Consider the following 25078-nt stretch of genomic DNA (forward strand, 5'->3'; position numbering starts at 1 on the left):
TGTAAGTTACAGTGTGCACTAGGCCTGATATTTCACAAGTTATGAGCGTGGTTAGTCGCTATATGAAACATTCCGGTAAAGCTCATTGGGAAATTGTGAAGTGGATACTTAAATACTTGAAGGGGACAACAGACGTGGGTATAATGTACCGAACAGATAGCAATGGTAGTGAGACCACTGGTTTTGTGAATTCGAATTACTTCGGTGACTTAGATTATTACAGATTTTTAGTAGGAAATGTGTTTACGCTAGCAGGTGATGCAATTAGTTGGAAAGCGTCATTACAGGATCACATTACCTTATCTTCGACTGAGGCATAGTACATGGCACTAACCTTTGTAGCAAAAGAGGCGATATAGTACCACCCGTGGTGGCGGCGTAGTGGTTGAGCGTAAGTTCCTTTTGGGAGAGGTCCTGAGTTCGAATCACTACGTTGTCTGCCTTGCGAGAAAAAAACCTACTACGACTTACTCAGGGCAACAAAGGTGGTGGTGACTCTACTGCTCCTCCAAGGTTTACTCCGCCGCGAAGCGGCGCACGGAGGTTCCCTGGGTACCAAAAAAAAAAAGAGGTGATATGGTTATGAAGTTTGCTCTCAGAATTTGGTTTAGAATAGGAAAGTGTGGATGTACATTGTGATAACCAAGGTGCAATATATTTGACATATCATCTAGTTTATCACGAGTGAATGAAGAATATCAACATTAGATGCCATTTTATTCAAAATGTTTTAAATAAGGATAATGTTATTATCAAAAAGATTGTTACAATAGATAACCTGATAGATATGATGACTAAATCTGTTTCTTTGGCGAAGCTCAAGTTTTGCTTGAGCTCTATTGGCATTTGTGGAGAATGAACGCTCGTTGGGGCATTAGGAGAACAGCATGAATGGTGAACACTATAATTTGGCTTCAAACATTGAGCCAATGTGAAAAATTATTAAATTAATGTCTTGAGTTTGAATTCAGATAACGATTTATTAAATCAAATTTGTTGATAAAGATTTTCTCAAGGGGATTATACATTGGATGAAGAAGTTTTCCTCTTCTTAGACTTTCTTTTGGATGTTCAAAAGAAAGCCAAAAAAAAAAAAAAAAAAAAAGCAATCAAGTGCTACAGGTCTATATGGTAACATTTATGTTTCTCCCAATTTATATTCTTTTGTTCCTCGAAACAAAAAAATAACAGAAATCCGTTTGATAAAATTTTGTTTCCTAGGATCAATTTCTCTATTTTTTTTTTGTTCCCGAGAACAGTTTTGGAATAGAAACAAAAAACAAAAAAAAAAGTAACTTCTTGTTCCCGAGAACAATTTCTAGAATAAGCCAATTTTTTTTTCTTTTGTTCCTCTCTCTTGCTATGGTCACCTCCAATCGCTTGAAGCTGCGGCCGCCGCTACCGCCGCCGCCGTCGACCGCCAGCCGCCACCGCCACCTATTGGCAGCGGCGGTCGGTAGTCGACAGTCGGCGATCCATGAGCAAGAATAAAAAAAACGAATATATATATAAAAAGAAATTGTTTCATACCAAAAGTATTTCTATTTTTTTCTATTTCGGAGTAGAAATTTTGTATAGTTACCAAATATCTTATTTTACTCAGAAATTATTTCCCGGAATAGAAATAGAAAAGAACTATTACTCTAAAAAAAAAAAAAAAACTCTTTCCCAACCAAGAAATGTTGTCATGCGCAGACAAAAGATGAAATAAAATAAATAAAAGTTAGGGTTTCTTCTTTTACCTGCGAAAGGAGCTACATCCATTTTGGAGAAAAGAACCCACGGTGGGGCCAGAGTCAGAGTTTTGACTTTGGGCACACAATATAAAAGGCGTGGACTCTTTGGCTGAAAAAGAAGAGAAGCCTTTTGCACGTCCAAAAGAGAGCGCCGCTTGAGAGAGGCCGCTGAAGACAAGTAGAACCGCACAAAAGAAAGGTCCATAAGTCACCGAGAAGCAGCAACTCGCTGTACGTGAAAGAAAAAAATTCAAGAACATTGCAGTCATGATTTTCGGTCATACCAAAAGAGTATTACTTGGGCTTGAACACACGGTTATATTTTACACTGTGAGTGCACATTATTTATTTATAAACTCTTTGGGTTTGGGATACTCGAGCGTGTGAGCGATTATAAATTCTGATTCTCCAATTATAATTGACTATTTGCTGCTAGCTTTCCCCGTAGACGTAGGTATCGATATCCGGACCGAATTACGTAAATTTCTAATATCCTTATTATTTCTCGTTTATTTTTCTGGTGATTTTGCGTTAACGTAAATTATAAGATCTGTCGTTTCCACGTAATATATTCCAACAACAGCCAGGTCTTCCATAGCTACGAGCAGTCCAACCTCAATCTAGACCACAGTTGAGGTTGGCATTGGTGGGGAGCTAGGTTGCACCGACACGCGACACGTACATGTGACACGACACGACACGATACATCAGCACGTCATTTCTCAAAAATAGAAAATTCCGATACACTTTTGTGGTTATATATTAAATGAATATTTTTATTTTTAATTAATTTGAATCAATTTATAATTAAATAAATAATTAAAAAAACCTACTATGAATTTACACTAATCATTCATCACTTTCGGTAAAATTCTAGGTTTTTTGTTTATTTCATTGTCCCAAATTTACTTTTATTTTTTCAAAATCTACTACCAAAATCCCCTTCCCCCACCCAATCTCTCTTTTTTCCCTCGTCTCTTTTCTCACCCCCAAATTTTTTTCACTTTTTTTTTCCCTCCCTCACCACCTGACAGCTCGTCGCTTCCCCCCCCTCCCGTCACTTCCCCCTCCCTCCAACACGCCAACTCCAAGTCCCTTTTTCATTCTTTTATTTTGCTTCTCAAAACCCTAGCACTAGCAACACCTTCTTCTCCTCCTCCTCCTCGTTGCACAACGCCTATCTCCGAAAGCATCGAAAACTCGATCAAGAAAAGCACCAACATTCGCTGAAGGAGCAGAAAATGGAGTAACCTATAAAAAATTTCAGTGAAAAGGGATTGGAAAAGAAGGCGGAACGCGCGGTCCCTGTGCGCCAAGAGGTTGAACACCGCCGTGAACTCCTCCTCCTCCTCCTCCTCCCCCCCTTGCTGCCGCCGCCGCCACCCCACTCGACAACACTGCCCTCCCCCACGCTCACCTCCCTCGTGAAGTTCCTCCTCACGGCCCTCGCCTCAGTCTCTACTTTTTCTGGCCGTCTCTCGCCGTCGCAGGCTCGCCTTCGCTCGCGGCCTCATCTCTGCTCCCTCGCCCTTGCCTCCACCCTCGGACACGCATGTCGAAACATGTCGACAAAAGTAGACCACGTATCGACAAATCCGACACGCGGTCAATGCGTGCACGTCGACACGCTCCAACACGTGTCGGACACGACACGGAAGCATGTGTAACGTGTCCGTTTAACATAGGTGGGGAGTAGGAGAGAGAAGGCCGGGATAGGATTTGTGCGTGGTTATTGAGACAGGTTAGTTTAGGAAGAAAACTAGGAAATTGGTATAAGTGAGGATGGCAGGATGCAATGCGAAATGAAGCAGCAAAACTCGGGATGCAAATTGTGTTGTTTTCAAAAGTCTAAGATGATGTTTGATATGCAGTTGAAACCTTTATGCTGCCATTTGTCTGAAGGTCTCCATTAAAGGAAGTTTCAGATACATGTCGGATAGACTAGAATAGCTCAAAAGTAATAGGACCACCGTCACTAGATACATGAACATCTACATCCTGAGATTTCTCTCTTCAAGTAACATGTTGTATCCCTTCAATTTCAAAGCATTATTTATATAATCCATTCTCTAATTACGAGTATGCCTCAGATTAAGATGAGAAAAGTGTTCCGAAGTCCGAGGAAAAGAGCTAGAGGTGTCGGTAAAGACAGAAAAATCAGATTTTCACTGTTCTGCGATGAATATATTCAACGAGAGGGGAAAACATCAGAGTCGAAGAAGTAGCGGTTTGCTGGAGTCCCCTACATGGTCCACGTTGCACTGCTGCTGTGGAATGCGAGCTGCCAATACCATGGGCGAATGCAGCTCTTTGTCCGACAATATGAGCGACTCAGCCAGGGTTTTCCCACGCAGGGGGAACCCGTGCAGAGCTCAAAGCAGGCATTGCGCGGATATTGATGTCGCGTGGTAGCAATCGGTATTGGATGTCGAGCTCTCTGATTATCTTGACCATCTCCTCGACTAAGGCGGATCGCCTCATGAACTTCTCTCCCATGTCATGGTGGTTCATCCTATGGCACAGCCACACGGCGATCCTGACCCTGTTCAGCTCTTCTACATCCATCATTACGATCATAGGCGAGGAATACCAGTGCTCTTTCTTGTTGTCGATATAACTGCAATTGGTAGAACAACAAAGAAGCATTCCAGATTATTTCTAGTTTTATCAATACTTTGATGCAGAGAGAACAGAAACAGACTGGCAATATTCAGGTAAGCGGAATTTTCACATGCTTATCTACCTAGTTTTAAAACCCAAACACCCAAGATTAATCCTGGTTCTTATCACAGATTGACTTGAGAGACATTACAGTTCTCTACTTTTCCGGGTAGTTATCTACGGCGGCAATCATTCCTCAGAAAAAAGCTTCAACAGACAGAAACCGAACAGAATTCGAGAAACTCTAGCTGTTTTCACTTGCCTGGTTATCTTGTGCTTCATGGCAGCAATCTTCTCTGCAGGAGTAGATATGTGCACACAAAATTCGACCGCATCTCCCATGTCAGGGCTCCGATAATAGTTGCCGATTGCCTTTGTTGCAAGAGTGCTGTTCGGGTATATAATCTTTTGATTGTCGTCCCTCAGAAACATGGTCGTCAGGATGTTCATCTCTTCCACAACCAGCTAAAAGGATACAGCATACACGAGTGATGATAATAGAAGAAACCGTGAAGTAGGTACAAGCGAAAGCAGATAAAGCAGTGAGTATACGGTCGACATGTGATAATCGGGATCTACCTGGACTCCATCAATCTGGCACCTATCTCCCACATCATATGGATGCATCACGAACAAGAAGACAATTGCCTCGAATATGGTTTTGCAGGTGTTCCCGAAAATAAATACGATGAGGACAAGCTGCGAACTGAGAAAGAGCATGAACTTAGTTGTTGCTATCCCCAGGATGAGGAGCCAGACGATCAATATGAGGATGCCAACTATGACGTTGACCACCCGATGCAGCTTGTTGACAGCAGTCTTGGTGTCATTTAAGGTCAAGGCAAGTGCTCTCCTATCTCTGAAAGCATTGACCTACAACAATTTGGTTAATTCGATTAGCATTGAAGACGAAAAAGTATGAACAAGCATGTCCGAGGACCTAATTTAACAAAATTCCACTCGCCATCCAGTTCTTCAGGCACGACTTGCTGATTCTCTTGCATTCATCGCTTCCTTTGAAGAGGCTCATCGTCTTCAAGGCTTCATCGTCCCTCATGAACCGCATCAGATCTTCCAAGTAGATAAACCTAGCAACAAGAAAATCATAACCCACTTGGACACTTTCCATTATAAAACCAGATAATATCGACCGAATGTAGTGCGCCAGTGAATCGGAAAGAGATCCAGTTGGGGAACGAATTGCCTCATCCGAGACTTACGTCAAAAACTCAAAACGTCCAGGGGAAGAACTATGGTCTTACTTTAAATGAGGCTTAGCCACATTTCGAAAGATCTTCCTAGCTGCAGCTATGGCTTCGTTTTCACTCCCGATCATTTTTGCTGACTCATGAGTAGAATCCTGTATCCGCTCATCCAATGTTGAGTAAAATCCGTGCCGCACAATATTAATCAATCTGTTCATATTCCAGGCTGACACATTCTTGGGATTGAGCTTGTGCAAGTGATCTATTGTGATCCCTCCCTCGCTCTTTCCCGACAGCCCTCGAGAGAGCTTGGTGGTAATCACTCGGGAACTTCTCAGAAGTCCTCCGCTTCCAACTACCGTCCCACTTTTAGTCGGAAAAGCTGCCGCCATTAGATCTGGCAGCACAGTCGCACCTGCTTTCTGTAAAGTCTGAAGCTCGTCCACAAAGTTCTCCTCCTCTGCCTCCGTCCTCTGAATTTCAATCACAGGCAGACCTGACAGCGTCTGGATCACGTACTGATTGAATAGAGACTCCTGGATCCGGTCAAAGTAGGTTCTCACATGGAACGACGATGCCAGCACCTTGATGATCAGCGTCTTGAGCAACCACAGCAGAGTCCCCACCAAGAAGCACACCAGCACCTTGGTGACATACCTCAACCTGTCGCTCTTCGTCTCCCTCTGGACCTTCTTGTCAAACAGAGCATGCCAAGCAATCAAGACCATCCCCAACCACAGGCAGTTCTGCACTGCCTTTCGAAGGCCGTAGACGAAGTACAGAACCCGTTTTCGCAGCAGAAAGTTCCTCTCGATGAAGAACACAGCTAATTGAATCATCCACCCAGAGACCAACCTCCCACAAATCAAGACCAAGACCATGACCTCCCACTTCCACAGTTTGAGCTTCCACAAATCTCTACTCTTCCATGCAGGAATTGCAAGAGTACAAACTAAAGCACCAATGATCAAGACCATACTCACCCACTGTAACAGTGTCATGACACCAACTTTCGCCTTCTTGAACTCCTCTGGCAAGTCTTCATCCAAGAACAGGTCGTCCTCCTCTTCATCCCCTGCCTTCCCCAACATTCCAGACCGTAGGTGGCCTGACCATGGAAAATGGCCCGATCTCTGGTCGGGCTCCTCCAGCGGGTCCATCAGCCGCGACCGGGTTTTCGAGCGGAGCAGGCCTGATTTCCGCTGGAAAGCTGCACTTGACGTGCATTTCACAACCTCCTCTTCCCTGTTGTCGACAGAGTTGCCATCTCCCCCGCAACTCGTGGAGCCCTTGTGCCGCCTCTGCAGTGTACCTGGCCCAGCCCCTGTCGAGATGGGCGGCTGGATGTGCACTCTTGAGCCGTCCTCGCTCTGCCTTGGTGGCAAGTCGGCGACTGGAGGAAAGTCCCTCAGGCTGTCGCTGCCGCACAGCTCCTCTATCTCCAGGTCCATGTCCAGCGACACTTTGCCAGAGGCCTGCTGCTGGTGGAGGAACCGCCCGATCAGCCGTGACGGGTGGTCATCCTCCAGCGCATGCTGACGTGGTGAGGTGCCGGGACCCTCCCCAGCAGCTTTCTCCTCGCTCCCCCTCCAGAACTCAATGCTAGGTTCCCTTAGCATTCTCGGACTGTCGCTCTCGTCGCTCTTCAAATCACCTGCTAAGCCGGGACCATTGAGGCCGAGCTCGAGGTCAGAGGGGTCGCCAGCGGTCCTTCGTTCGGCCAGGATGGGCAAGCGATCTTGGCAGGAGCCGTAGGAATTAGGGGACATGCGCGGTAACTCCATGGTCAGTAGGGGCAAGTGAGGTAGGTTCCAGCTGATTAGTTAAAGAAAATTTACAAATGGCAAGAAAAAGAAAGAGAGAGACTCAGAAAAGAAAAACAGAGGACCTGGGTGATTTGGTGCGTGGAATATCATGGGAAGCATTGATGATAGGAAACACGCGTACGGTCATGTCATATAGACTCAAGTCGTACATCTAATTGCTTCGATTTGAATTATTTCGATGATATCTTATATATATACTAATATTATATCAAATAAAAAAATATGGACAATCAAATCCATTTCTCAATTCGATAGAAGCTAAAAGAGTAGACTCTCAAGTAAGGAAAGATATTTAATAAGCGGGTCCAATTACGTCTATTCTTAATTTTAAAAGGAATGAAACAACGTAGGGATAAACATAGTATCTATTTCGATATGATTGAACTTCAAAGAATGAGACAGATTAAAAATGTGAAGAGAGAAAAGACACAGGTGGCTTTGAAACGCCGAATTTCCGTGGCCAGAGGAGGAGCAAACAGGGAACGCTCCGAAAAAGGAAACGAAGGGTGAAGAAGGGAGCACAGCGGAGCCCTCCGATTCCATTCTCACGTGGCGGGACCTCCTAAATGTCCTTGTCCTTGGATGTTATTACTGGACTGCCACTCTACTGACATCTGGCTGTGGCCGACCGGAGTGGAGCGATAGTTCGACAGGATTGCGCGCAAAAAGTTTTTGAGATTGTGACGAAACACGCTTCGCGTTTATACTGATCGCGAACGCGTACCCCCCCAAAGGATAACCTTCCCAACGCATTCCGGCTGTCGCGAACTCTTCCCTTGTTTATCCCGCCAGTAGTTAAATCGATATTGAAAGGAGAGGAAGAAAGAGGGGAAGGATAGTAAGGGAAAGAGCACGAATGCATATATATTCACAAAATAATTCACTTTTATTTGGCGTGCCGTATCGAAATATCTAGTGCAAGAGTCTTATGTAGGCATGACCAAAGGCGCCGTCGTTTAAAATTATGTGTAGTAAATATTCTGACATGACTTATCCACGCGATATGCTGTTGGATGTAATAAAAGGTAAAAGTAAAACGTGGACGGTTCCCTTATGAGCCTCAAGAGCCGTGGTGACTTCTAGATGAACAAAAATTATATATCACATTGGAAAGTACATGGGATGTCACTAAGAACGCGTTTAGTAACGCTTCTATTTCCGAAAACAATTTATTATCAGAAATGATTATTTTTTATTTTGTTTCCGGAAACAATTTGTAACCAAAAGAACGCATTTTGTAACTAGACAATGATTCTGGAATAGAATTATGTTTGGTACCATGCTCAAACTTTCTACTCCACATTATTTTATTTTAATTTTTAAATAATTTTATTATTTTTTTTCCTTTTTCTTTCTTCTTTTTTTTTCCTTTCTTTCCCTTCTTCTTCTTCTTCTTCAAGTTGTCGATCGCCGGCCTTGGGATGACCAACGACTAGCTAGATGAGGGCTGGTGACCTCACCAAAGCGTCCTCAGCCCTCGGCGAGGCCGGCCCTCGTCGGTCAAGCCTCCGTGGGGCTGGGCAAGCCTCGGCGGGGCGGAGGAAGCCTTGCTAGTGGCCGGCAGGCCTTGCCCGGCCAGACGAGGCTCGCCCAGCCCTGCCGAGGCTCGCCTAGCCAAATATGGCAAGGCCGAGCCTTACCGGTGGCTGGGCTTGCCTCCAATGAGCTCATTGGATCGATTGCCGGTGACTAGCGATGGTGAACAGTGAACGGTGGTGGACAGCAACCGCGGTAATGGATGAAGAAGAATAGGGAAGAAGAACAAGAAAAAAGAAAATATGGGCTTGATTCTAGAATTGTTCCTAGGAATAAGAATCAACGTTTTTTTTATTCTTAATTTTGTTCTAAATCTACTTCCAAGAACAAAAATTTTACCAAACACAATTCTATTCCAAAACTATTCCCTGGAAACAAAAAAATAAAAAAATTACTATTTAGTCGGTTAGAGCCTGTTTGTTAACCATCCAAATAATATATGATTATGATTTTTTGTTCACGGGAGCAGTTTGGGAACGTAATGGCGTTTTGTAAAATTTTTGTTCTCGGAAACAAATTTCTATTTTTTTGTTCCCGAAGTAGATTTGGAACATAATCAAGAATAAATAAATAAAAAAGTCAATTCTTGTTCTTGGGAACAAATCTAAGAATCAAGACCATATTTCTCTTCTTCTTCTTCTTCTTCTTCTTCTTCTTCATCTTCTTCTTCTTCATCTACCGTCATCATGCGGTTGCTATCTACCGCTATCCGCCGTCCGCTACCCGTTTGCCAACGGTCGCCGACAATTGGTTCGGTGAGCTCACCAAAGGCTTGCCAAGCTAGGGTGAGGTCCGGCAAGCTCACCGGAAGCAAGTCTAGCCATCGATGAGGCCTGCTTGGCCTCCAACAAGGCTTGCCTAACCACCGGCAACCGGCCACTTGAAGAAGAAGAACAAGAGAGAGAAAGGAAAAAAAAAAAAAAAAGGAAAAAAAAAAATTATTTAAAAATTAAAAGAAAATTATTTGGAGTAGAAATTTTGAGCACAATACCAAACGCAATTCTATTCCAGAATTAGAAATTTTGGATTGTTACCAAACGGCTTAAAATGCTTAGAAATTATTCCCGAGTAATTTGAATTTTATTATCTTTGTTCTCAAGAATCGAATCGTTACCAAACGTGCCCTTACCAAATATGGCCTAAAACAACCACTTTAAATCATGATACCACAAAATTTTTTTAAGTATGTTTACTATGACACAAATAATCCTAACTTTTTTTTTTGTTGCTAATGGTGCAAATGACAACCATTATGTTTCTAAATATATTTTTTTGACAAAAATAGATCTTTCTATTTCTATTCCCTTGATACACAATTGATAATAATACAAAATTTCTTATCTCAGAATAAAAATTCGTTTGATAGGCCTTCTTAAATATCTCCCTCCCATGCCTTTTTTATTAAAAAAAATAAAAAATCATTCCTTAATCAATTGAATTAAAAGCGTTGATGTAGAAATCGTACATCGACAGGCTACGGCGGTGAAGGGAGTGATGAGAAGAGTTTTATTATTATTATTATTATTATTATTATTATTATTATTATTATTATTATTATTATTATTATTATTATTATTATTATTTTTCTATTTCTGAAACAGAAATAGAAAAGTAGAAAAGTTTTCTACTTCTCATTTCTGTAATTCAATTCTAGGCTAAAAATTTGTCCCGAAAGTAGAAGAATAAAATTATATTATCAAACGAATTTATGTTTTAAAGTTGTTCTTAGGAATAGAAACGTAGAAAAATAGATGAATAGAATCGTTATCATACGAGTCCTAAAAGTCCTAAACTTGCCTATTATGATACAAATACACCGAATTATTTTGTTATTATAAAAAACCTTGAACTTATATCATTGTGACAAATATATCTTTGATGAAATTTAAATATAGGGTAAATATGTTGTATATGTATAAATTTGGATTTTTTTCATGAGAAGAAAAAAAAGGGTATCTGTATCATAGGAGGTAAGTTTGGGGTTTTTGGTGACATAAAAAAAATTGAGGTATTTGTACCACGGTGGACATATTTTGGTTTTTTTTTCCTTGTATTTGCTCTATTATTCTTTGGGAAAAGCAACAAAATTCCACAAATTATACTCATTATGATACATTTATCTTAAGTTTTGATTTGCGACACCAAAAGTCTTAAAGTTGTGATGGCATGACACATCTGCCCTTCATCAAGGTTTTGTCAATAAGCACGTTTTCAAAATTCTGCATGCGTGGATGATGGAAGGCAAATTGTGTTAATATGGCACCCATGTTGCTTAAATAAAATAAAAATGTCATTTTGGCTAGAAAATAATTTAATAGAACATTGACGAAGAGCCAATGAGTCATCATGCAGGTATAAATTCGTTAAGGATAAATATGTCATAATAAGCACAATCTAATAATTTTTTCTTTTATTTTCTCTTCTTTTTTTTGTTCATATTCCATAGGCATTTGTGAGAATTTGTATGACCACTGACAACTATTCTAAAAACTTAATCAAATGAAAACATAGTTTAATATTTAATTATTCAAACACTCTCCATCATACATCTGGTCTTTTTACCTAATACTAAGTGTGAACATATTTAATTAGGGAGATAAATAGAATCTGAAAAAATTTGAACTCAGAATCTCAAACTCTGATACTATGAGAGAATTTGTGTAATCACCGCCAATGATAAATTTAAGTTTTTAGATAAAAACATAATTTAATATTTAATTAATTTAAAATGATTCAAGGTTCATTTTTCAACGATATAAATCACGCCTTCTCTTCCTCTATTGCTAAAAGCGTCACATTTTCTTTTTGGGACTCGACAAAAGGAATCTTACGTTTAAGTTCGGGGAAAGGAATCTTACGTTTAAGTTAGGGGCCGCCGTGTACATTGGGAGCAAGCAATGGAGAATACGCCAACGATGACACGGACGTTTGTCTGCAATCGATTGGGCTAGAGAGAGAGAGAGAGAGAGAGAGAGAGGGAGGGGAGAAGAGGAGAAAAATGGGGAATGTCGACGAGTTGTTTTCCAAGTATTTATGATTGCTGGCTTCGGGAGATGGATTGCTCAGTCAGTGGTCGACGTTGGCTTTTGGAGGCGTGGATCCTTGAGGTCAACCGAGCCCTCAGTGGGAGCCGTGTGTCCTTTTGCCAGTCATTCCCTCCATCACTTTCCACCATCTCTTCTCGCGCTAACGTCACTTGACGTCTCTCCCTCTCCTTTCCTGAGTGAGACCTCCGACGATCTGTTTCCGAATCAGTCTGGTTCCCGAGTTGGATCGATCAAGTTTAAGGTTTTGAAAGTTTCTTTTTCTTTACTTTTCAAAAAAGACGGAAAACTTTTACAAAAAGAAAATCGGTTCAATCGAGGCAATTCAGCTTCTCACCTTAAATTGAGAATCGGACCATTATTTTCAGTTTTAAAAATTTGGAACCGAAAACTGTCTAAAACCAGCCAATTGAGTCTGATCTGATTCCTTTGCAAATCCCTAGCCTCCATCACCTCTCCTCCTTTTTTCACGTACAAGGCTCTCTTCTTGAAAATTGCGAGTATTGAAGATGGTTAGGTCCGTGTATTTGAACTACGTAGGTTAGCAAAGATTAGGCACGTACCGTGTGTGTAATATAAATCTCGGAAAGAAAAGAATTTAAATTTTACATTAAAAAAATTGATGAAAAATTTCAAATAAAAGCATGAAATTGCCATATTAATTTGTCTTTGACTTTGCATGCTGGTCAAGGGCATTTTCAGCCTTTACTTCTTCTTTTTTGTCCTTTTTCTTTTTTATTTCCTTTTCACCAGTGGCCGGTCTCAAGCGATGGTTGGTCACCCGACCTCGTCTAAGTGACCCTTTCCGGCCACAACTAAGACTAGCCCTCACTTAGGACTCGAGTTTTTTTTTTTTTTATATATATATAAAAATCAAATTATTCCACTAACTCCATCTAATTTGATTAATGAAAATGCTAACATAAATTTTTAAATATTTTATCTCTCTTACATAGAGTTAAAGTTAACTAAAGCACTAAAACGACATCGTTTTGATTTGAATCCTAATTTTTACACAAAATCTTAATTAAATCAATTTAAAAATCCAAAAAAAAATCCATAAAAAGGCTAAAATTTAGAAAAGGAAAACACGCACACAAACACAAAAAGAAAAAACTCAAGTCCTTTGCTTATGACCGCCGCCCAATCGCCAGTGGGGTGTCGGCCAGGGCGAGGGCCAACGACCCTCCCCCAGATTAGGGAGAGGGTTGCAGCCCTCTCCTGGTTCTAGCAAGGGCCTACCGACCCTTGTCAAGGTGCCAACAACCTTGCCAACCATTGTTGATGCCCCACTAGCAATGAAGAGGCGGCCATAAGCAAGAGGGTTGGGGCTTGTCCTCACGCATGTATTTTTTATCCTCTTTAAAAAAATTTAATTTTCTTAATTTTTAATCTAATTAAACTATAATTTAGGTTAATATTTTCTTTGGACAAAACTACCCTTGATCGGCTGGAATATTTTGCCGGGTGGCTATGTTAAGCCCTTATTGAAAACTATCATGACCACTTCAAACTCTTATTTGACACTATCATGCCCTTTTTTGAAATAAAATTCACTCCAAACTTTTACTTTAGAAAATAAGGACACTCAATGCCCTTATTTGGAATTTTCCCAAAAACCTATAACCCTAAACATTATCATGCCACTATTTGAAATTGTCATGTCAATTCAAACGTTATTTGAAACTATCATACCCTTTTTTGAAATAAAATCCACTCCAAGCTCTTATTTGAAAATGTAAGAACACTCCATGCTCTTATTTGAAATGTTCTCAAAAACCTATAACCTTTAACCCATTTTGTCTATTCTTTAATGACTTACTGACATGCATATGTTAATTCTCATCACACGAGCTTTGAAGGTTGTGCAGTTAAAGAGTGCTTTGATTTTGCTTTAAAGTACAGAGAGATGCCGTGAGGGATTTAAGTTCTTCCCCTCCCACTTTAACAGGGATCCTTCTTCATAACTCATCATTGCATACCATGATTTTTATGAATTTTCCCAAACATCTAGATGAATCGAAATGTTTTTCCCACGATGAGTGCCGGACTATTTTAGTTATAAAATATGAGTTGCCCACTATCATTTTCCCCACCTTCGCATGTTTCTCCTTCTAGATAACTGTCCTAAAGACGAGCATTTTTATTTTTTAAATGTATCGCTTCTCAAATCTACCAGCCAAAGAGAGAAGAGAAGAGTCGAGAGCTTTCTGTAGATCACGGCGGTCACGCTCACTTTGCGATTGTTTAGTTGCAATGAATGTCGAGTTTCAATAAAGATATCACCGCCTATCTCTCGTGAATCTTTGTGTTTTGATCGAAAGACTATTCAGTGCCCGATGGAAGTTTTTTCGCAACACATGTTAAAGTGTCTTTATTGTTATGTATCTAGACATGTCTTTTCATGTTTCTAAAGCATGTCAAGAGTCGTGTTGTAAGCCTATATAGGCGTGTCTTGTAAACGTTTCATATTATGGAGAGTGAAAAACAATTTCAGCGAGTAAAGTAGTGTATTCATCTCCTTCCTTAAGAGCTTCTCTTGTTAGAGTTTTATTAGAGATGTGCGACTCTGATATTCAATAATTGGTATCAGAGCAAGGCTATCTGGGATCGAGAGCACAATTGTCAGGGACCATGAGTCAAGTCTTCCGGAGCGTAGTTCGTGAAGACGGTGGTCAAGGGCCATTGTTTGTGTGTAGGTGGTCGAAGACTGGAATACGTCGAAGTTCTGCCAGTGTATAGCCAGGGACTGTGATTGATTGGTCGGGGATCAAGGTTTCTTGGAGTAGTGCCGGGCATTATCCAAGTCAGATGGTGGATGTTTCAAATTCGACGAATGGCATTAAGAAGCTCAACAACTCCAACTACAATAATTGGAGTATTCGGATGCAGCTTTATTTGCTCAGTCAGGATTTGTGGGATATTGTTGGCAACAGCAACACCACGGCACTCAGAGACAATGATGAATAGAGGAGATGGAAGATCAAAATGAGTAAGGCTCTTTATGCTCTTGCTATAACTGTCGAAGATAATTTATTACTGCACATTAAGAGCGCGCAGACTCCCAAGGAGGCGTGGGATAACTTGGCAGCGTTATTTGCAAGGTCAAATGTGCCAAGCTACAAAGGTTGAAGAACGAGCTGCTGTCAATGTCACAACAAAATATGACGGTGAGTCAATATTAAGTTAAGTCTATTTGTGATGAAATTTCAAAGTTGGATCCCATGAATGTCATCTTAGAAACAAGAATGAGAAGAATTATTATTCACAGGTTAAAGTCAAAGTATAACGGTATTATTACGGCTACTCGTGGATGGGCAACTCAACCGATGTTGACCGATCTAGAGAATATTTTGGCTAACCAAGAGACTTTAGATAGTCAAATATCTAAGGTTTCGATTAAGGAAGAAGAAAGTGTCATCTTCAATGATAAAATAGGGTTCAAGGGCCAGAGGCAAACCGGTGTTGACAATAAAGATGGTAAGTCTAGGAAAAGCCATGCTGAATGACAAAAGCAACCGGCTCGTGAATGATGCAAAAGCGTCCAGGAGAGTCAAGCCTTCGACTAGGGGGAGCCTAGCGGCGCGATGGCAAAAGATGTAGTGGATGATGTTACGTTTGCGGCAAGGAGGGCCACTTTGCCAAAGATTGTCAAGTGAAGAAAGTTGAAAGAAATGTCGCGGCATCATTGAAGATGAATGATTTCGATGAAGAAAAGAATATGATTTTTAAACGTCTGTTGCAATAGTGGCGTCAGACAAGTTCGTTGCCTCTTCCATAGTCGAGTTAAACGATGCGATGGCATTAATCTCTGTAAGTGAAAAGTCGATTAATTATGATTTCGACTGGATTGTTGATTCAAGATGTTCAAGTCATATGACTGGAGATCAAGGCAAACTGTCGAACAAGCGTAATTATACTGGAGGATGTGTTATTATTACTGCAAACGGCTCAAGGTTGCCAGTTACTCAGATCGGCGAGACGATGATAACTCGTCGGTTCAATTCACAGCAAGTTGAATTGAAAAGTGTGTCCCAACTCACAGACTTCGGTAATTATGTGGTGTTCGGTCCATGAGATGTTAAGGTGTACTTTACTGGTCAACCAATCATGGAGGGACGTCGGCTAGAGTTCGTTTACGTGATGTTTGCTCAAACGGCATACGCAAACAAAACCCGAAGGAATGATACACCTGATTTATGGCATGTGTGACTTGGGCATGTAAGTTATCACAAGTTGAAGGTGATGATGCAAAAGAACATGCTGGAGGGTCTTCCCCAGTTGAAAGTGCAAGAAAATGTGGTTTGTGCTAGGTGCTAGCACGGGAAGGCAACATCAACTTCCATATGAGGAATCATCGTTCAAAGCTCAGATGCCTCTTAAGCTCGTTCACTTGGATGTGTTTGGTCTAGTGAAGCAGCTATTTGTTAGTAGATTCAAGTATATGATCACTTTCATCGACAACTTCTCCAGGTATGTGGGGGTTGATTTCATGAAGGAAAAATCTGAGGCGTTTATCAAATTAAAGGTGTTTAAAGATAAGGTTGAAAGTGAAGTAGGCAAAAAAAATTCATTGCCTACGCACCGATCACGGGGGAGAGTACACTTCCTACGAGTTTATGAAGTGTTTGCAAGAGTACAAGATACGTCGACAGTATACTTGTCCATATATGCCGCAGCAGAATAGTGTTGCCAAAAGAAAGAATCAGCATCTAGCTGAGACATGTAGGAGCATGTTGCATGAGAAGAATGTTCCACCGAGGTTTTGGGCTGAATGTATGAAGACGGCGGCTCACATGACTAACAAGCTGCCACAAGCAAGGCTTGGTTTTATGTCATCTTATGAGAAGCTATGGAATCACAAGCCTGTGGTAAGTCACTTTAGAGTTTTCGAATGCATATGTTATGCATTTGTGCCTGATCATCTTCGCAGCAAATTCGACAAGAAGGCGGTCTGCTGCATATTCGTGGGACATGATGATCAACGCAAGGGGTGGAAGTGCTGCGAACTTATAATACGGAGGAGCTATACTTCAAGGAATGTGTTTGACGAAATGTCATCTTGGTGGTCACCTCAAGCGGTCGAATTGCCAAATTCACAGCATTTTGACGAAGAGGTTGAAGAAAGGCTGAAAGAATTCAATGAGAATCAACCTGTTGAAAAAGATGTCGAAAAGGATGTCATCGACAAGTTCATCTAATGAGCGTCCAAGGTCAACAGAAGAACTTCGACCAAGTCAGGTTGAAGAACTTGAAGAGGAGGAGCCTCAACTTTGGAGATCAACGAAGAAAAGGAAGCCAAATCCCAAGTATGCCAATGTGGCATTGATTGAAGATGTTGGCATGGTCGAGCCTTCGACATATGAAGAAGCCTCGAAGGGTACATAATGGAGGAAGGCCATGGAAGAAGAAATCCTCACACTAAAAAAGAATGAGACATGGGACTTGGTATTGAAACCTGAAGAGGTACGTCCTATTTCATGCAAATGGGTTTATAAACTTAAAACTTGACTAGACGGGTCTATTAAGAGGTATAAAACATGTCTAGTGGCTCAATGATTTTCGCAAAAATATGGGGTTAATAGGACAAAGGAAGGATTATTCCTATGTAAACAAAAGTATGCACGAGATCTCTTGGAAAAATTCGGAATGCTCGATTGCAAACCTATATCTACTCCGTTGGATGAGAATGCAAAACTATGTGTTGAAGAAGGTCGAGAGCTAGAAGATTCGACTAATTTACCTTACCATAACTCAGCCTAACATCTCTTTTGCAGTGAGAGTAGTGAGTCAATTCATGAAGAAGCCAAGGAAGCCTTACTTGGATACAGCCAAGCATATCTTGAGGTATGTAAAGAAGACTTTTGATTTTGGGCTTTTGTATAAAAAGGAATCATCGAGTGAGATGGTCAGTCATTGTGATGTCGACTATGCTGGAAATCAACAGATGCGGCAATCAACCACTGGATACCTGTTTAATCTTGGATCAGCAGTAGTATCCTGGTGTAGTAAAAGACAGCCGATTGTGTCTTTGTCTACAACAGAAGCTAAATACAAAGCAGTAGTAATGGCGGCTCAGAAGAGCACGTGGCTAGTGCAATTATTGGATGATCTTCATCAGTTAATAGATTATTCGTAATATTCTATTATGATATTCTATCCGCTATAAGCCTGGTAGAGAATCTAGTTTTCCATGATAGGACTAAGCATGTGGAAGTCCACTATCACTTTCTACGAGAGAAAGTTTTGGAGGGTGAGATCAAGATGAAGTACATCAAGACAAGTGATCAAGTTGTTGATATCTTCACCAAAGGTCTTGGAGCAGCAAAGTTTGAAGAGTTTCGAGCTCAGCTTGGTATGGTCGCGAGGACTATCCTTAGAGAGAGTAGTTGGTGAGGGGAAGTATTGATGATATCATTACCTATCTCTTGTGACTCTTTGTGTTTTGGTTGAAAGATTGTTCAATTCCCCATGGAAGTTTTTTTGGCGCACATGTTAAAGTGTCTTTATTGCTATGTATTTAGACATGTCTTTTTATGTATCTAAGGTATGTCAAGGGTCGTGTTTTAAGCCTATATAGGCGAGTCTTGAAATCGTTTCATATTGTGGAGAGTGAAAAAGAAATTTTAGCGAGTAAAGTAGTGTTTTCATCTCCTTCCTTAAAGGCTTCTCTTGTGAGAGTTTTATTAGATTTGTGTGACTCTGATATTCCATATTCAAGGTATCGAGGAGAAAAGGTGACAGGATTTGGCAGAGAGCCAAAAGCGATTCGCCATCGAAAGATTTCATGGTGCTCTACATAACGCAGGGAAACTGCAAAGTCAGATAGGAAAAGAAAATGTCTTTTAAGGGATGATTCAACCCTTTATAACTTCTCCGAAGATACGAACTTGTAAAAACACAAAAGCTCTTATTTGCGGTTGTAATGCCAAAATATCAACTTGGCTCATTCGTCTTTATGTTGATTGTTACAGGTCTCTTGAATCTTCTATTTACCTACTTTTTCTTTGATTTGTTATTTTTATTTATTTTTTTGTGTGTAATGCAGCTTTACTCTTCTTTTCTTTATTATTGATAGGAATTCCCTTCTTAAGTATGTGCGGTGAGAAGCATTGATATTACTGTCTGTTCTTTTCAGCTACTGGAATTGTCCAGATCTTTATATGCAGAAGAAAATAAAAGCCCAACTTGACTGGGCTCCCGGCGACTTAATGATGTCCTCTCCGGAGGATGGACAGGAATTGGCTGGGCTTCTCCTCGTGCCAATCATCCCCCTCTACCTCAACCTGTTTCACATGCAACGTCTCAAAAATCAAGCTGACGTGAATTTGAACCGGCACTCGAGGGGCTGAGTCTTAGTCAAGAAAGAATGGAAACCAAAGCAGAAAAGTGGCAAATCTGCAAGTATCGGACAGTGGAAAACTCTGTAAAGAACCCAGTTTGCTTTTGACTACTTGGCCATTTGCTGCAGGATTGTGGTTATATCAACGAAGTCGGGTCTCATCTTTGCATGCCAGCACCACTGCAGTAGTTCACCAAGCTTTGGGCAAGTGCGGTTTGGGATAGTGGGCCAGAGTCCCTGAAACGATATCAAATTAAACACGATCTCATTTATTCTAGAAGATTTACAATCCCCATTTCTACAACTCATTTAAAAGCGAAGGCGATAGCAGCAATTAGCTTTTTCTGGATTTGGTGGGTCTACTTTTGTCTTTCTTTTGGGGTTAAGGAACAAAAAGTGATCAGTCCTCGAGTCAGTCTCAATTGATGGATTTTTTTTTTTTTTTCCGTCAGGATGATCCATCAGTTTTGCAATGAATTGCAGTTCAGTCCATTAATCGCAGAACTTAAATTCTCCCTTTTTTTTTCTTTGTTTTCTTCGCCATATCTCCATTGCTCATTTAAGACTATATTTCTGAAGTTGCATTGGCGTACGACCTTTCTCTCATAAAGTGAGTACCATGGCTTAAGGACGACTAGAAAAGAGTAAGAAAACACAATGGGGTCATTTAGAGTTTCCAACAATAAAAGATCAACAGAACAGCAAAGTTGCAACTTTCCCAGATGCATGAGTTTGAGATAAAAAATGTATGATGCCCACTAGTGAATTACATTCAGATAATAACAGTAAACAAGAGTAAGACATAAATATTTCTTGCAGAAGGGCTAAAATTAACAATTCAAGATATTAAGGATCAAAGTCTCTTTTGTCCCAGTTGTTGGATATTCAGCTGAATAGAAGCATAGCCTGTAAGACTATCAAGAGTTGAAACTTTGTACATACCTTTTAAACCACTCCAACAGCTGCTTGTAAGGGAGTCAAGTACTCATATGGGAGCTGAGAAGCAAGACATTAAAATGCATGACTAAGGAAATAAAGAAGACAGATGTTCAATAAATAATTATTTCCATCAGAAATTTACCTTTCCAGTGAGTAACCCCTACAATACAATACCAAAACTGAAAACATTGGCCTTGTGATCATATGGCTTGTGTTCAATGACCTTAAAAGGCATTGGCATTAACTCAAATTTTAAGTATCATCAATGATGGGAAAAAAAAAAGATAAAAGAATCACTGACTCTGACAAATGACATCAAAGAGGCAGTGGAACATGGCAGATTTTCATGGTTGGCTACTCCTTGTATGCCTTTTAACTCTATCCAGATTTGATAGACACTTGGTTCATGGCACATATATTAGGAACTTGAGAGGAAGATCAAATCACTGCCCATTCGAACAAGCAATTCTATATTAACTGTTCTTAGGAATCCAACAATCCAGCTAGCAAAAGACGAGAACTACTTTTGGGTGTAACCAATGGCCCCGCATGGTAATGTTTCTGTTCCTTTTCATTTCCGGGAACAGAAAAAAAAAAAAGTGTTTCTTTTCCGGGGAGGCAGGATTTTAAACAAAAGAACGCGTTTGGTAACGTTTGTTCTGGGAATAAAAAATAAATAGAAACACGTTTGGTAAATTTTATTCTTTTTTTGTTTCTTTTAATTTTTTAATATTTTTTTTTTTATTTTCCATTTTTCAAATTTTTTTTTTTCTTCTTTCGGCCGGCAGGCCTCGCCGTGGTTGGGCGTGGCTCGCCTCGCCTTGGCTGAGGCGAGCTCGGGCTAGCGACGCTCGGCCTCGCCGGATCTGGCGAGCTCGAGCTCGCCTAGCCATGGCGAGGCTCGGCTTCGCCGGATCTGGCGAGCCCGAGCTCGCCTAGCCAAGGCGAGGCTCGGCGTCGCCGCGCGCGGGCAAGGCCGAGCCTCGCCGCCTGCCGTCGGAGCCGAGCACCTACGCCTCAAAGCCTGCAGCTCGACGCCGTCCCGATCTCACCATGCCATTCGCGACGCCGTCGCGGCGAGGCCGCGTCGCCCCGTGTTGATCCCGAAGCCTCTAGTGCCGCGCCGCCGTCGCATCGTCCTCCGGAGCCCCTCGCCGGAACCCTAGCCGAAGATCTCCCCTCGAGCGAGGCCGAGCCTCGCCTTGGCTGGGCGAGCTCGGCCTCGCCGGCGCGGGCGAGGCTCGGCCTCGGCGGGGGCGGCGACGCTCCGGCGGGTCACCGACCCTCGAGGGCGTCGTCGGCCCTCGACGGCCGGTCGCCGGCCATGGCCGAGGCCGGCCGACCCCAGAAGAAAAAAGAAGAAAAAGAAGAAGAAAAAGAAGAAGAAAGAGAAGAGAGAGAAGAAGAGAAGCGTTTCTTTTTGGCTTTGAAGAAGTGTTTCTTTTCTCCAGAAACAACTTTTTTGTGTTTCTTTTTTTTGTTCCAATTTTGTTCCGGGAACAAAAAAACAAAAAAAGAACAGAAACACAACCAAACGTGTTTCTGTTCTTTTTTTGTTCCCGGGAACAAAAAAAGTACAAAAGTGTTCCAGAAACACTTTTTTGGAGCGTTTCCATGCAGGGCCAATGAGTAAATCCTAGAATCTTACATTCCTTCTTGTTCATAATTTTATTTCCCTAATATGGAATCAAGGGATCTCCTCACGGCAGGTCCATGGTAATTACCTGGCAGAAAACGTTCATGTCATGGTGATGCGGTGCTGCTTCTCTCGATGATTAATCAGAAGGTTGTTTATTAGACCAAAAATGGCCAGGGAGTGATTCTGACATATGGAAGAAGCCAAGTAGTGGCAGCAATCAGCCTCGGTAGAATTCCTAGATATTGCATTCATTCATCAAACATGGCAGATTTTCATGGTTGGCTACTCCTTGTATGCCTTTTAACTCTATTCAGATTTGATAGAGACTTGGTTCATGGCACAAATATTAGCAACTTGAAAGGAAGATTAAAGCACTGCACATTTGAACAAGCAACTCCATATCAACTACTCTTAGGAATGTAACAATCCAGCTACTAAAAGACGAGAACTACTTTTTGGGTGTAACCAAAAGTAAATCCTAGAATCTTATATTCCTTCTTGCTCATAATTTTATTATCCTAAGATGGAATCAAGAGATCTCCCCATGGCAGGTCCATGGAGATTACCTTGCAGAAAAACGTTCATACCTTGGTGATGCGGTGCTGCTTCTCAAGATGATTAATCACAAGTTTGTTTATTAGACCAAAAATGGCCAGGGAGTGATTCTGACATATGGAAGAAGCCAAGTAGTGGCAGCTATCAGCCTTGGTAGAATTCCTAGATATTGCTTTCATTCATGTACAAAGATCAGTGATGCAGAGAACTTTAGTTATCAGAATGGAAGTACCTCTGGGGCCATCCATCTATATATGCTCCAGTATCAACAGTCATAACTCCTGATTGAGCTTTCACTCTGGCAACACCAAAATCCGACACCTTAAAAACCTGCAAGATAAAGGCAATATAACTTTCATAATGGCCAAGATATATGCCTTTAAACCGAAGATGATTTTACCGAATAGCAAGTAAATAATACACAACAGAGCATAAATAAATGCCGTCAAGCCTCTCCTATCCCTAAACCAAGCATTCTGGCAACCTACAAGGCTTCGACAAAAGCAGAGCAATATTTCGTGTCCTACCTTTTTAGTCAGAAGGCAGAAGCTTATTTCCTAATTTTCTTCGAAAGGCACACTTTCCATGGTGCTATCCTTACACACTATCTGAAGTAAAGTAAGTGCTCACTGGAATTCATTTCATACAAGAGTATCATCTCGCGAAATCAAAAGTGTCTCTCAAACTACTAATGCAAGCCACCGTGCTTATATTAGGATGAAGCACATTGGAACGGAGAATAATGCAACTAAACATGCAAGCCAAACAAGAAATTGAGATGAAAATTAGAAAACTAATTATGACAATTGTTGAAAGTATCCACATGAAATTTACACAATAAATGGAGAAAGTCTATCATAATATTTGATGTCATCTACGTATAGATCATGATGTAGTAGATATTCCAGTCAGCAAAACATATATAGATGAAGGCACTCCTCAGAAGTTTCGGAAAAAAGAAACTTGCTTCATTCTCATCCATCAATAGGTTGGCAGCCTTCAAACCTCTGTAAATAATGTCATTCTGATGCCAGTAATGCATTTCTTTTGCGACATCAATGGCTTCTTTAAGCAACGTAGGCAGCTTAAGGACAGTTTTTAACATGGCGCAGATTCTAGAGATTGTTCAGTGGATAGAGGAGAGAGATCTCAATAAAATGAAGAAGATTTTTCTTACTACACCAAGCCATAATTATTGCCTGATGGATCTATTATGTGCGATATTGCAAAAATAACGAGTCATAATTTGAGGCCTACTTTCCGTCCGTTTCACTTGACCATTGTGTTACTGTCCGAAAGAAAGCATGTCCAAGAGGCAGGCGATATGGACCCAATGACCCTCAGCTTGTGTCCCGACACTTAGGTTTTCTCGAGTCTTTTAGAATACTCCTAAGTGCGAGCGATACGGTAATTGTATTCGTATGTAATAAATGCGGGTAGTTGGTAATTGGGGAAATGTAATCTCCACCGTTAGATCAAGGAGCGATACGGTAATTCTAGAATACTCCTAAGCCCGAAAGAAAGCATGTCCAAGAGGCGGGCGATATGACCCAATGACCCTCGGCTTGTGTCCCTGACACTTAGGGTTTTCTCGAGTCTTCTAGAATACTCCTAAGTGCGAGCGATACGGTAATTGTATTCGTATGTAATAAATGCGGGTAGTTGGTAATTGGGAAAATGTAATCTCGATCAAGGAGAGATCTACGGATATGGTGTGCCTTGTATTTGTATAAATAGGGGTCTACTCCCCCTCATTTGTATCATCTCATTTTCACAAGTGAATATAATTCAGAGATTCTTTCTCTAGAGTTTCTCTTTCTACGATCTTTTTCATAAGTGAACATAATTAAGAAATTCTCTCTCTAGAGTTTCTCTCTACGATCTTTTTCACAAGTGAATATAATTCAGAAATTCTCTCTCTAGATTTCTCTCTCTATGATCTTGTGAGTGGGTGTGAGAAATGAGAAAGGTCCCTTATTCTAATAAGTATTATTCTTATTAGGAATTTCTTATTGAAAAAAATCCATTTCAAAATCAACTATATTTTTTATTCTATTTAGAAACAGGGAAATTAAATAATAATTCAATATATCGAAATATCTAAAATAGATAGATAAATATATTAAATATATAGAATAAATAAATAAATAAGAAATAAGAAATAAAGAATAAATAGAAAAAAAGAAGTGAGTTAGACAAAAAAAGAAGAAACTTGGACAAAAAGAGAAGTAACTTGGACAAAAGAGAAGTAACTTGGACAAAACAAAACTAAGTGACTTAGACAAATTTTGTTGTCGATAACCTCGGACCAATCAATCGAATATTGATTAATATGTAATCGATCGAAGACTACTTGAAAATGGCTCTTCTGCTTAGAAACGAAATGTTCCAAATGTTCCTCTCTATGATCTTGTGAGTGGGTGTGAGAAATGAGAAAGGCTGACTTGATACATTTTCACAAGTGAATATGAGTGTGAGAAAGGCTGACTTGGGAGAAATTCCTAAGGCCGCATAGGCAAGGGAACGCTAGATGATTAGCCCATGACAATTGCGTGCTAGAAAAAGGGAAAGGAAAACTACGACAGATTCAAGTAG

The 25078-nt window shown here is 40.8% G+C and overlaps 2 protein-coding genes across 2 annotated transcripts; both read right to left on the reverse strand.

The window, feature by feature from the left end:
- Nucleotides 1–3788: 3788 nt before the first annotated feature.
- On the reverse strand, nucleotides 3789–7558 carry LOC104453447 (mechanosensitive ion channel protein 6). The gene is made up of 5 exons (XM_010068007.3): nucleotides 5660–7558; nucleotides 5362–5485; nucleotides 4977–5270; nucleotides 4660–4862; nucleotides 3789–4353 (listed from the first exon to the last, which is right to left on the reverse strand). Exons 1-5 carry the CDS (start codon nucleotides 7384–7386, stop codon nucleotides 4068–4070), a joined length of 2634 nt encoding a protein of 877 aa, XP_010066309.2. The 5' UTR covers nucleotides 7387–7558; the 3' UTR covers nucleotides 3789–4067.
- An 11658-nt stretch (nucleotides 7559–19216) lies between these two features.
- On the reverse strand, nucleotides 19217–23588 carry LOC120296119 (tyrosine-protein kinase Yes-like). Its single transcript, XM_039317775.1, has 4 exons — nucleotides 23451–23588; nucleotides 22716–22813; nucleotides 22516–22645; nucleotides 19217–19294 (listed from the first exon to the last, which is right to left on the reverse strand). Exons 1-4 carry the CDS (start codon nucleotides 23586–23588, stop codon nucleotides 19217–19219), a joined length of 444 nt encoding a protein of 147 aa, XP_039173709.1.
- Nucleotides 23589–25078: the final 1490 nt, after the last annotated feature.

The sequence above is a fragment of the Eucalyptus grandis genome, chromosome 7, assembly GCF_016545825.1.
Source record: "Eucalyptus grandis isolate ANBG69807.140 chromosome 7, ASM1654582v1, whole genome shotgun sequence".
Lineage (NCBI taxonomy): Eukaryota > Viridiplantae > Streptophyta > Magnoliopsida > Myrtales > Myrtaceae > Eucalyptus > Eucalyptus grandis.

Coding starts and splice junctions, on each gene's coding strand:
- LOC104453447 (XM_010068007.3), bottom strand. CDS start 7,386: ATGGAGTTACCGCGCATGTCCCCTAATTCCTACGGCTCCTGCCAAGAT. Junction 5,486..5,659: donor GTGGCTAAGCCTCATTTAAA/GTAAGACCATAG, acceptor TCTTGTTGCTAG/GTTTATCTACTTGGAAGATC. Junction 5,271..5,361: donor CGTGCCTGAAGAACTGGATG/GCGAGTGGAATT, acceptor AAATTGTTGTAG/GTCAATGCTTTCAGAGATAG.
- LOC120296119 (XM_039317775.1), bottom strand. CDS start 23,588: ATGTTAAAAACTGTCCTTAAGCTGCCTACGTTGCTTAAAGAAGCCATT. Junction 22,814..23,450: donor TATTGATGGATGAGAATGAA/GCAAGTTTCTTT, acceptor TTTATCTTGCAG/GTTTTTAAGGTGTCGGATTT. Junction 19,295..22,515: donor AGCAGCACCGCATCACCAAG/GTATGAACGTTT, acceptor CATGTGAAACAG/GTTGAGGTAGAGGGGGATGA.